Source organism: Gobio gobio (genome assembly GCF_949357685.1).
Source record: "Gobio gobio genome assembly, chromosome: 1".
NCBI classification, from domain to species: Eukaryota; Metazoa; Chordata; class Actinopteri; order Cypriniformes; family Gobionidae; genus Gobio; species Gobio gobio.
In genome coordinates this window covers 54773352-54785861 of record NC_137097.1, presented here as the reverse complement: position 1 = coordinate 54785861, position 12510 = coordinate 54773352, and the positions used below count along the sequence as shown (strand labels likewise).

The 12510-nt window shown below is 38.5% G+C and overlaps 1 protein-coding gene across 21 annotated transcripts in view; it reads left to right on the top strand.

The window, feature by feature from the left end:
* ighd (immunoglobulin heavy constant delta) overlaps positions 1–12510 on the top strand; it is a 784237-nt gene that overhangs the window by 93128 nt on the left and 678599 nt on the right. Inside the window, exons 1-2 of one of the 21 annotated variants that reach the window (XM_079830378.1) lie at positions 5166–5269; positions 5386–5689. The exons of 19 other annotated variants lie outside the window; for them this stretch is intronic. In XM_079830378.1, coding sequence (XP_079686504.1) covers positions 5227–5269; positions 5386–5689 — 347 coding nt within the window. In that variant the 5' untranslated portion in view covers positions 5166–5226. Of the gene's footprint in view, positions 1–5165; positions 5270–5385; positions 5690–12510 lie in introns of those variants that run through there. One more of the 21 variants, XM_079830392.1, reaches the window with a different exon arrangement.

The following is a 12510-nucleotide window of genomic DNA, read 5'->3' as shown; positions in this document are numbered from 1 at the left end:
TGGCTTAGTAAATATCACAGTAATAATTAACTTTATTAACTTCATAAAATCTCTGACTATCATTTACTTGATTGTTTGAGTTGAACATACGAAAATAATTGACTAAAAATCCAACGGTTAATTTTGTTTAAGATTTAATTATATTTAAGTTTTTTTTACCTGTCCCACTTTCTGTGGAATAAAGTTCTGGTCAGATGTATTACAGTAGCTGATTTCTGCCTAAAACCAAAAGAAACTTAAACTAATGGTTCCTGCAAATTTTCCTAAATTAACATCTGGACAAAATATTACGAACTGCCTTTTATGCTTAACTTGAACAAGAAAATAACTATTTGTCCTAAAATATTAAATAAATGTCAAGAAAGCATTGAATTGAACTTTCTACATGTTGATGCATTGTTCCAACACTTTTTACAACAATTTTATGTTTTAAAACAAATGGTAAACTGTTTCTTGAAATTATTGCTTCAATTAATGTTTTGCGAGATATAACCTTATAATTCCAAGCAGAAAGTGATTTGACCTGTTCCAAAAATCTTCATTTACAAATTTGAGAGGATTCTGATATTGTACATTTAGAATACATTTAGGGTCTCTGTCATTTTCATGTGTGAAAGAGATTTGTTCTCCATATCATGGAATGCAAAAGGTTTAAAGGTGGCAATATACCAGTGCAAGGAAAGATGCATATTCATATTCACGTCCTACTGTTCTTAAAGGTTTGGCCCTTCAGTCATGATTGTATCTTGTGACCCTCCCAATGCAAATTAAATCCTGTATGTTTGCTTAGTATTTATGTGCTTCTGATTGGATCTGAAGCATTACATCACCACTTTCAAGATGAAGAATGTACTCTGCTTGCTGCTGCTGCTCTCATTCAGCGTATACCGTGAGTTTTCATGAGACACATTTCTGTTATCAGCTCTAATACATATTTCAAATGAAATCAGTCTTTTCAATCTTTCTTTTTAGGTATAAAATGTCAAAATATGGAGTCCATTGAAAGCACAGTTCAGAAAAAGCCTGGAGAAACTCTGACTCTGTCCTGTAGAGGATCTGGGTTCAGCTTTGCCTGCTGTAGCATGCACTGGATCAGACAACAAGCTGGAAAACCACTTGCTTGGATTGGACGTGTTTATAGTGGCGGCAGCGGCAAAGACTACGCAGAATCCTTCAATAGATGAACTGAAATCACTAGAGATAATTCAAAGAATATGGTTTATCTGAAACTGTCGGGCCTGACAGCAGAAGACTCAGCCACATATTACTGTGCAAAACAAACACAGTGACACAAAGTTCTTGGCTGAATAAAAACCACTATTGAGTGTTTCATCAGAGTTCAACAGGTGGCAGCAGAGAATACAAAATCCACAAAATACAGCCCAAAGAGCAGATATACCATCATCACTGACACGGTCACAGCATTAATATTGTCACAAGAAGAAGAAGATTGAAGACTGGATACAAATACAAACGTGGTTTATTAAAACAAAAAGGTAGACGGGCGTAACAGAGTGAACAGAAAGGAACTAAATACATGGCGATGAGGAACTAAATGACAAACAGCTTTGGTGAATGAATGTCCATGGTTACTGATGAGTGGCGGGAAAATCAAACAAAGGAACACATGTGATGAATGAAAACAAACTGAAAGTCCATGAAAATGGAAACGAACTGAACAGAGTGTAACAAATATAGTCTATTATATTACGGTTTTACAGTGAAGTACACTATGCTCTAAAATTACACAGGCATATCAGACTCTTTTACCACAGCACATATTTTTTGATACATACAGATTTGTGGCAGTGGCTTCACATTTTACAGTGACATACTAAAAAGTAAGTTTGAGGTAACCAGAGACAGTGAAAGTGACTCTACAAGGGCAGAATAAAGTAATGAACATCAGCTTCTTGTGCATGAGAATGAATACAGTTAAAACAACAAGCAGTTCTGTTCTAAAACATCTTGAATGAAAAGTAAAAAAAAAAAAAATCCTCTAACATAAGAATATAAAAATGCATATGAATCGTATCCCAACTCAACTTTTTTTTCCTGAGTAACATTTTCTGAGTTCACAAGTCTGCTTCATTATTACAGGCAAAAGTGAGGCCTTTAGACTCTCTGATCCGCGGGAACAGAATCGTAGGGGAGAGCGGGGCAAAACCTAACGGGGTTAACGTTGGTTAAAACTTTCCACACATGCCAGTGTGACGAAACTTAGTGTGTTTACTAGTTGCCATATCAACACTATAGAGAAAATAACGTGGCAATTTTTTTTGTTTACATAAAATTAGACAAATCTGATATTATTTTAATCTTAAATCTGTCATTTAACAGTTGAGATCAATCTTTAATGCTGATCTAACCAGCAGAATACATGAGCCGGGTTTAAATCCCAGTTGCGCAGGAGGGTCATGTTGTCACACTGCGTTACAATGAGCCCCTATTATAAATATGATATTATATTCTATACTTTTAAGAATTCTATTAATAAACTATGAGAAAAAGGTGAATAATGACTGAGAGTCAATGTTCAGAAATTATTATTATGTTTTGAACTATGCTGTATAGCTGTGTTTTGCGGTGGGTTTGCTGTAAAACTCAAAAATTAGTTTTTTTAATTATTTTAAAAATTCCATTATTTTATATGAAAAGGTTAATAATTGTATTTTATTGGCAAAATATTTTAGTTTGTCTTGTATATTTTTTTTGGATTATATCAGATAACATTTTAAGCTGTCATATGCTCATTCACATGTGACAATTACCCCACATATGTTGTCACATTTCACTTCCATTCTTTTGGGGCAAATCAAGAAAAAGTATACACTGTATTAATGAAACAAGACCACATAATTATATAGACCTGTGAAATTATTGTGGAAAAAAAATAAATACTTTGAACCCTGTCACAGGGTGTTTTGGTGTTGGTTCATGTTTTCAAGTTTGTTTTCCCATTACCTTGCTTCCTGGTTTTGTCATGTGTTTCATTGTCATGTGATTCCCATGCCCTCATGTGTTGTGTCATGTCATTGGCTAATTGTCTCATCCCTGTTCACAGGTGTCACTTGTCTTGTCATTAGTCTGTGTATTTAATGCCGCGTTCCAGGCAACCTGTAACCCGTGTTTTTCCAACCTTCTACCCGTGAAAGTGGACTGGAACGGCAGCCAAACCCGTGACTTCCCACCCGTGAACTCGTACTAGATCTATGTACTCCCAGTTACGACACATGACGTCACATCTTTAATCTCTTTATTCTGAATAAACACGAGTCCCAGTCACACCGAGTCCGTCTTCATCATTATTACCAACTTTGTAACACATGCAAAGTACCATTACAGCTGTCGAGATGAACGAGTTAAAAGTAAGTGTTGATAATAGCATTATTTTTAAAATAAAATAAAAGCGTCAGTGACGCGCGTTGAGTACACAGCGCAAACAAAGATACAACAGCAGTAATCGAATGTAATCCAGTTTATTGTGGGGCTAGGCTGTCTAGCCCGAATATGCTCACGTTTACCCCCCTTCTGCTTAATCTCACGCCGCGTTTGGTGCCTCCGCTGTGGGCCAGATGCAGTACTGGGGGTCGGGGATGTTGAAGGCCAACGGCCAGTGCAGCCCGAGCTTCGGCGTGTGTGAGGCCGATGTTGAGCAGAAACTCATGACTGTATGCACAGTGTGCACATTTTAGAACCGATAGACGCGACGAGGACGTACAAAAACACTGACTCAAAAGATAGAAAACACAAAAACACCGTTCTGTCTGGAGAGAGAGAAGCCGCATTGTGTGCACGAATAATAAATAATTAGCTACACATCAGAAATTACTGATCACAGATCAGAAGGAACTGAAAAAAGACTTTTTTCATTTGTACATCCAAACACTGAGAAACTGCCAGCATTCACTCGTTCACAAGGAATGATCTCTCGAGCGTTTGCATGGGCGTGCCTGATTCTCTGTGCGGAGGAAAGGGAGGTAACCGTTCCTGCTTGGACGTCAAACCAGGAGACTTCAGGATTGGCTCGTCTGGCCTGTCATTTTCTCAAAGGCAGAGAGAGACAGCCAGAACTCGGGTTTACACCGATCAACATTTCTATCCACTTGGGGACAATATTCAGGCTAGGGGAACTCATATTAATGTTGAAAAAACTCATAAAATGAAAATTTCATGCCATGGGACCTTTAAACTTCAGGCTATTTTACTAACTGGTGTTATTTCATTTGATACAGGTGTTCATTCATATGAGCTCACTCAGCCTGCGTCTCTGACTGTCCGTCCTGATGCCACTCTAACTATCGACTGTAAAGTCTCCTATTCAGTTACTAGCGAACATACAGCCTGGATTCGTCAGCCTGCAGGAAAAGCTCTGGAATGGATTGGAGTGATCTGGAATAGTGGAGGCTTAACCTATAAGGATTCACTGAAAAGCAAGTTCAGCATCACCAGAGACACATCCAGTAACACAATAACACTGCAAGGAAAGAATATGCAAGCTCAAGACACAGCTGTGTATTATTGTGCCAAATATACTCAGTGAAAGATGCCAACAGCCTCCCTGTACAAAAACATCATCATATTCACATTAGCGTATCATTTTGTCCTCAAAGGTTCACAACATTAAAGTTTGATGTACACTGAATGAATCAGTTGGAAAAAAAAAAGATCTAATAAATAAAACATCATAATTTGTAAACTGTCAATAACAAAAATATAGCATTATTTGTTTAATTAGAAAGTCAATATTTCTGGCCATGACTGTAAAATCCAGTCTGTTGGTCAGTAAAGTTCTGTTTTGAAAGAGCTTGTTCTGACCCAGTGTTTGTTGTCTCAGAGGTGGGATTCAGCCACTGTTTGAGCAGCACTAAGGGTCTCATCCACAGATCTAAGTCAGCCAATGAACTGAAGTGCTTAATCTGTTTGTGTGTGCATAGAGTAGAAACATAATAATTATGATTAAGATACAATTCTAAATGTGTATCCAGGTCAAAACAACTCAATATGATTTTACTGATATTCTTCAAATATTTGTTATTGAACATTACAACTTTGATGTAATTAAAAGAAAGGAAAATGTAATATATGTAACAACAACAACTAATACAAATGTATATGTAAATGTTTTGCTTCATATATAAACAGTGGACATGAGTCAGTTCATCTGATCTCTAGAGGGAGGGAAGAACTGCTCCTTTTCATTCAGTCTGTCCTGAAAACAACACCATGTTGTCTGCAGTTTTAGTCTTGCTAATGGCAAGTGTTAACTGTAAGTTATTTTTCTGAGCATCATTTCAGACCCTTGAAGACTTTTGTTGCAGATTTTGATGAAGATTGTTAATGTCATTAAATTGAATGACTTTGTATTAATATTTTTTTTAACAGGTGTTCATTCATATGAGCTCACTCAGCCTGCGTCTCAGACTGTCCGTCCTGATGCCACTCTAACTATCAACTGTAAAGTCTCTTATTCAGTTACTAGCTCTGGTACAGCCTGGATTCGTCAGCCTGCAGGAAAAGCTCTGGAATGGATTGGAGTGATCTGGGGTGGAGGAAGCTTAGACTACAAGGATTCACTGAAAAGCAAGTTCAGCATCACCAGAGACACGTCCAGTAACACAATAACACTGCAAGGAAAGAATATGCAAGCTCAAGACACAGCTGTGTATTATTGTGCCAGAGAATCACAGTGACAGACGCCAACAGCCTCCCTGTACAAAAACATCATCATATTCACATTAGCGTATGCATAATTTTTTCCTTCAAAAGTTTTATAACACCAGATTTACAGAACAACAGATTTACAGATTAAGTATTTCAATAGGTCAATACAATACAATCAATAATCTCTACCATCTGTCTTGGCTTTGCTTTCTTTAAGATTGCCAATAAGACAGACTCAAATAAAAGTTTCAAAGATTTGTATGTTTCTCAATAAAGTTCTGTATTGATAGCTTGTTTTCACCGGTGTCACTGTTTCAACAGCACATATCTGTGTCAGTCAATGAACTGAAGCACTTTATCTTTCTGTGCGAGTCGCAGTATTGGCCAAACACCAATAGATGGCAGAAATGGAATTGATCTTATCTCATATTTTATTTTTTAACATTGTTTTTTAGTGGTTTTAAACTTTCAGTGTAGTGTTATTTATAAAAATAATACACAAAAATTACTTTTATCTCCAATAATAGAAAAATTAATAGACTGTTTTAGATTAGATTAGATTAGATTAGATTCAACTTTATTGTCATTACACAAGTACAAGTACAAGGCAACGAAATGCAGTTTAGGTCTAACCAGAAGTGCAATAGCAGCAAGTGCAGGATATACAACGTTTGCATAAGTGCAGGACATGGATATGTACTGAGTATATATAAATATGTCTATAAATAGAGAGATGGTTATTACTATAAACAGAATTTACAGGTGAATATGTACAGTGAATAATATACAGATGGTTAATACTATAAACAGAATTTACAGGTGGATATGTACTATGAATATAATATAATATACAGATGGCTATTACTATAAACAGAATTTTACAGATAGAGGTATACAATGATATGTTAGGCTAAAATGAGGAATATGGCAGTGGATTAAGGTAGTGCAATAAATTATGGACAGAAGCTATCCGAAAAAAAGTGTAAAAGTGCAGTGGAAGTGATTGCATATTACAGTTAGAAGTACGGTGCAAAATACAAATGTAAACAGTAGGTACTGTAAATAACAGTCGGCAGTGCAAATGAGCATAATCCAGTTACGGTGTGGTAGTGCAAAATGAATAAGTAAACAGTTGTTACTGTAATAAACAGTCGGTAGTGCAAATAACAAAGTGAAGGTGGATGTGAGGTAGGAGAGTTAGCAGTATATGAGGGGAGTGGATCAGCGGGGGTTTGAGTTCAGTAAGGAGACAGCTCTGGGGAAAAAACTGTTCTTAAGTCTGCTGGTCCTGGTCCGGTGGATCCTGAAACGCCTGCCGGAGGGCAGGAGAGAAAACAGTCTGTGTGCTGGGTGAGAGGAGTCCTTGAGGATGCTGCGAGCTCGATGCAGGCAGCGTTTCCTCTGGATGTGCTCGATGGCAGGCAGTGGAGTCCCTGTGATGCGCTGGGCAGTTTTCACCACCCGCTGCAGTGCCTTGCGCTCCGCAACAGAGCAGCTCCCATACCACACTGCCACACAGTTGGTCAGGATGCTTTCTATTGCGCAGCGATAGAAGTTCACCAGGATAGCCGAGGAGAGCTGATTCTTCCTCAGTGTCCTCAGGAAGAAGAGGCGCTGGTGAGCCTTCTTGACCAGGCTGGAGGTGTTGGTCGTCCACGACATGTCCGCCGAGATGTGGATCCCCAGGAACTTGAAACTGGAGACACGTTCAACAGCCATTCCATTGATGTGGATGGTGTCGTGTGTGCCTCTTGACTCCTTCCTGAAGTCCACGATGAGCTCCTTCATTTTGGTGGTGTTGAGGAGCAGGTTATTTTCGGTGCACCATGTGGCCAGGTGCTGGATCTCCTCCCTATAGGCAGTCTCATCGTTGTTGCTGATGAGCCCAATCACCGTTGTGTCGTCCGCAAACTTGACGATAGAATTAGATCCATACACAGGCTTGCAGTCGGCGGTGAAGAGGGAGTAGAGAAACGGGCTTAGCACACAGCCCTGTGGTACACCAGTGTTAAGAGTGATGGATGTGGAGCAGGTGAATCCTGAACGAACATTCTGGGGTCTGTCAGTTAGGAAGTCCAAAATCCAGTTGCACATTGAGGTATTGATGCCCAGGTCTCCAAGTTTGGCTATTAACTTGGTTGGGATGACAGTGTTGAATGCTGAGCTGAAGTCAACAAACAGCATGCGTGCGTAAGTGTTTTTATTGTCCAGGTGAGTGAGCACAGCGTGCAGTGCCATGGAAACTGCATCCTCTGTGCTCCTATTGCTGCGGTAGGCAAACTGGTGTGAGTCCAATGTGGATGGTAGAGAGTCTTTTAGGTGTTCCAGGACCAGCCGCTCAAAGCACTTCATGACGATGGGTGTGAGTGCTACAGGGCGGTAGTCATTAGGGCACCTCGGGTTAGAGTGTTTATACAGATCTCCAACATTAACTATCCAAATCTAAATCTGGACCAAACACACGTCAGTCTTTCATAACATCCGTTCTCTGATTTTAATATATGCAAATGACCTTCCCACTTTAAATGTGTCAGTGCATCTTTGTGATCTACAGACATCTAAACTCTAGGAACAAAGTCTGTCTTTCTGGTTTAAACTTAACATACACCATGTTTAAAACGTTTCTTGTATATGTAATACTGGCAGTTTGACCATGTAAGTCACTGAAGGATAATCATTAAGACTGCAACAATGTGACATTATAACATCTCAATGAAATGTAGCCTAATATTGTTTCTTTTTCCACAGGTATTGAATGTCAGACATTCACTCAGTCGGACACAGTGGTTAAAAAACCGGGAGAGTCTCATAAACTTACATGTACTGGAACTGGATTTACATTCAGCAGTCTCTATCTAGGCTGGATCAGACAGAGCCCTGGAAAAGGTCTGGAGTGGATTGCGTACATCAGCACATCCAGTACTCCTATCTACTATTCCCAGTCAGTCCAGGGAAGGTTCACAGTGTCCAGAAGTGACTCCAGCAGTCAACTACCTACAGATGAACAGCCTCAAGACTGAAGACACTGCTGTGTATTACTGTGCTAGAGAGTCACTGTGAATTATTTCAGGGTCAAAGCAGTACAAAAACCACTTCCTCATTCACATACAGATGATGAATATTGACTTATCAGCTGCATTGCATCACATAGAAATATTCAATTATAAAAGCTCATTCTAAGTAGAAATTAGTGGGCAATTTTAAATGTCACTGGTTTCCAACACAGTCCTGCTCCTATTTTGTGTTTAAATTATGCTTATGCTCTGATACATATGTTCTGGTCTAGGCCATTATTTCACCTGCAGAGGCTCATGACTGCATTTTACTGAATCAGAATCACAGGGACACTATTGTAAGCTTCCCTCGGTCATCAGAAACAACCATGTTCATGAAACAATATTAGGCTACACAAGCAAGAGGGCTGTTTAGCACAGTTGGCCTATTGAAAATAAAGGCACGATTGTGATATTGCTTTTTATAAACATTAAGTTAATATTGAGTACTTACATTTTAGACACAGTATTGCCATTTACTTTGCCTATTTTTACTCCATCAATGAACATATTTCCAAACAATGGCATATCCATCGTGTCTCTGAGCACTTTTAAACACACAATGCTGTTTACTTCCTGAATGAATCTGTGTTTTTGAATGAATAGGTTGAATGAATGACTTAAAGGGTTAGCTCACCCAAAAATGAAAATTAGCCCATTATTTACTCACCCTCAAGTCATCCTATATGTATATGACATTCTTCTTTCAGACGAGTAACTTCGGAGTTATATTAAAAAAAAGTCCTGGCTAATCCAAGCTTTATAATGGCAGTGATTGTTGCTCTGTTTTTGAAGTCCATAAAAGTGCATCTGTCTGTCATATAACTGCTGAGCCCGATCACACGAAAATGCGTATAAATAATATGAGTGTGCAATGTCGTGGAATGTGTACGCCAAAATGAGTTATAAAGTGCGTATCACGCCATTAAGTGCGTATCATATGCACACGAAAAACAGCGTACCATATGCACGGCAAAACAAATTTTGGCATATACATTCCACGACATTGCACACTCGTACTATTGATACGCATTCTCATGTGATCGTGTTGAACTGCTCCACATGGCTCTGGGAGGTTAATAAAGGCCTTCTGAAGCGAATCGATGCGTTTGTGTAAGAAAATGAAAATGTGTTGTGCGTCTCGCAGTTCAAAATGCTTACGCTACGTCTGATGACATTGCTCACCAGTTACACTCGTCAGACGTAGCGTAAGCATTTTGAACTGCTAGAGGCACAACACTTTTTCCGTAAGATTACGGAAGGCGATCGGCCAGAAGCTAGATAATTTACATTATAAAGTTTTAAATATGGACGTATTTTCTTACATTAACGCATTGATTTGCTTCAGAAGGCCTTTATTAACCCCCCAGAGCCATGTGGAGCAGTTATATGACGAACAGATGCACTTTTATGGCTTCAAAAACAGAGCAACAATCACTGCCATTATAAAGCTTGGATTAGCCAGGACTTTTTTAATATGACTCCGATTTTATTCGTCTGACAGAGGAATTTCATATACATCTATATGACTTGAGGGTGAGTAAATCATGGGCTAATTTTCATTTTTTTGGGTGAACTAACCCTTTAATGATTTACTCACAAACACAGTCACTTGACACAGAGTAAACGATTTGCTCTGCAGAAAGAGTCACTGCTTTCCCCCACCACTAATGCACACTAGTCCGCCTGGTTCGAGGAAATACATTACAAAAATTTTATCAAATTCGAAGAACGCCACATTTCCATATAATTTGAATCAACATATAGTTCATTATTGTCTTTATTTCTCTTCCAATAAATAAACTGCTTTTAACTGATACAGAGGTCATTAGCTCTGATGACAGTTGGATCTATGTTCACTGTAACTTTTTAAATTAATACAATCTAGAACATTTGAACATATTGACAGAACTGTATGCAAATATTCTCTCCTCCTCTTTGTTTGAGTATTAAAGGGAAAAGAAGCAGCTTGCTCTCTCACTTCTCAAACCGTGGTCTCCTCATCTCTCTGGTTGTGTCTGCTGCTAGCAGCTGTCTCTCGTAAGTCTTCATACTTTTCATAGAAATAATTCATAATAAAAATCTCTTATATATGGTTATACAAAATGTTTTCATCTCTCTGTCAGGCCATATTTATTTCCCCAGGTGTCCAGTGTGTTGAACTGACCCAGACTGATTCTATGGTCTCAAGGCCTGGTCAGGTTTTGACACTGTCCTGTAAGGTCTCTGGATATTCAGTGACTGACAGCAGCTACTGCACTCATTGGATACGACAGGCTGCAGGAAAAGCTCTGGAATGGGTCGGAGAGATATGTGGTGATGGTAACACATTTTACAGTGATAAACTGAAAAGTAGATTCCAAGTTACCAGAGACTCTTCCAGACAGAATATGCAGACTGAGGACACAGCTGTGTATTACTGCGCCAGAGAGTCACTGTGACACAGAGCAATTACTGCCTTGTTCAAAAACATCTTGAACGAAAAGAGCAACAGAAAGTCCCCCTACTGTAGGAATGCCAAAAAAAAAAAAAAAAAAAAAAAAAATTATTTATTTTTTATATTGCACAAGTTTTTAACATCAGTGTTTTTCGGTCAAACAAACATTTGAGAAATTAGCTGCAGACCTTTCTTTGTTAGTGTAACCTAAGACTAAGTCAAAGTTCAATTAGATCAAAAATAGTTTGACTTAAATGCATTTCCTTCATGTTGTAAAGTTTAAGGAACTGGTTATGACATATATATTTGTGTGTGTGCAGTCACAGTAAAGTTATCAATCTTTAATGAGAATACTGTTGATACTACAATAGAGGGCACTGTCTGCCTTTCTAATGCCCAATTCAGCAGATCAGACCCAGCAAACATTTGTATGTGGGGCCCATATGGGTATGAAAAGGGGCCCCATTTAGAATTGTCTGCGGGTTCCATAATGGCCCCATGTTAAATTCCCAGATGGAGTTCATGCAAGATTGCACCTCCCACTATAGGTGGGACCCAAGTGGGCAACATGCACAAGACTCCCAGCTTTATTGAATTGATGTAAATGGGCATTTTTTTCTTGCTTCAGTTTTTTAAAACAATGAAGCATTTCCAATTTTAAAACATAAGTCAAAAAAAGTTGTTGCGCTCTTCAATCGGAAAGATACTCTTTTCTTTCAGGTGCGTAGATCCAAAAAGGATATACTTGAGCAAAACAGAAAAAATGGTTGACCGCACACTGAATCCAAAAAAGACTGAAGTCTGGGAAAATACAAAATTTATTTTATCAATTGCATGGTGCAATAAAGTGCAAAGTGCAGGTGGGTTAAAAACAGAGGAGCATGAGCAAAGGTTTCAGCAGATTGCTATCCTCAGTGATCAAAATGCAACAAACAATCACCCTCTTTCTAGATAGACAAGCAATTCAAAGCTATCAGCTTAATCCAATTATCAATTAACACCAATAATAATCAATTATCACAAGTGTCACAGCAAGAGAGTCTGAAAAGCAGAGGTGGAAAGTAACGAATTACATTTACTCGCGTTACTGTAATTGAGTAGTTTTTCTGCGTACTTCTACTTTTTTAAGTAGTTTTAAAAATCTGTAATTTTACTTTTACTTAAGTATGTTTTGTTTGAAGTATTGTACTTCGCTACATTTTAAACCACACCCATTACTGAGTAAAAATAAATAATACAAAGGGGGGGAAAATGCGATCCGGAAACGACTGCATTGAATTGAAGGCAACACGCAAAAATCACAAAAAGATGGAGACAGATGGACTGACAGACGTCAGACCCAGCTGAAAGCGAAAC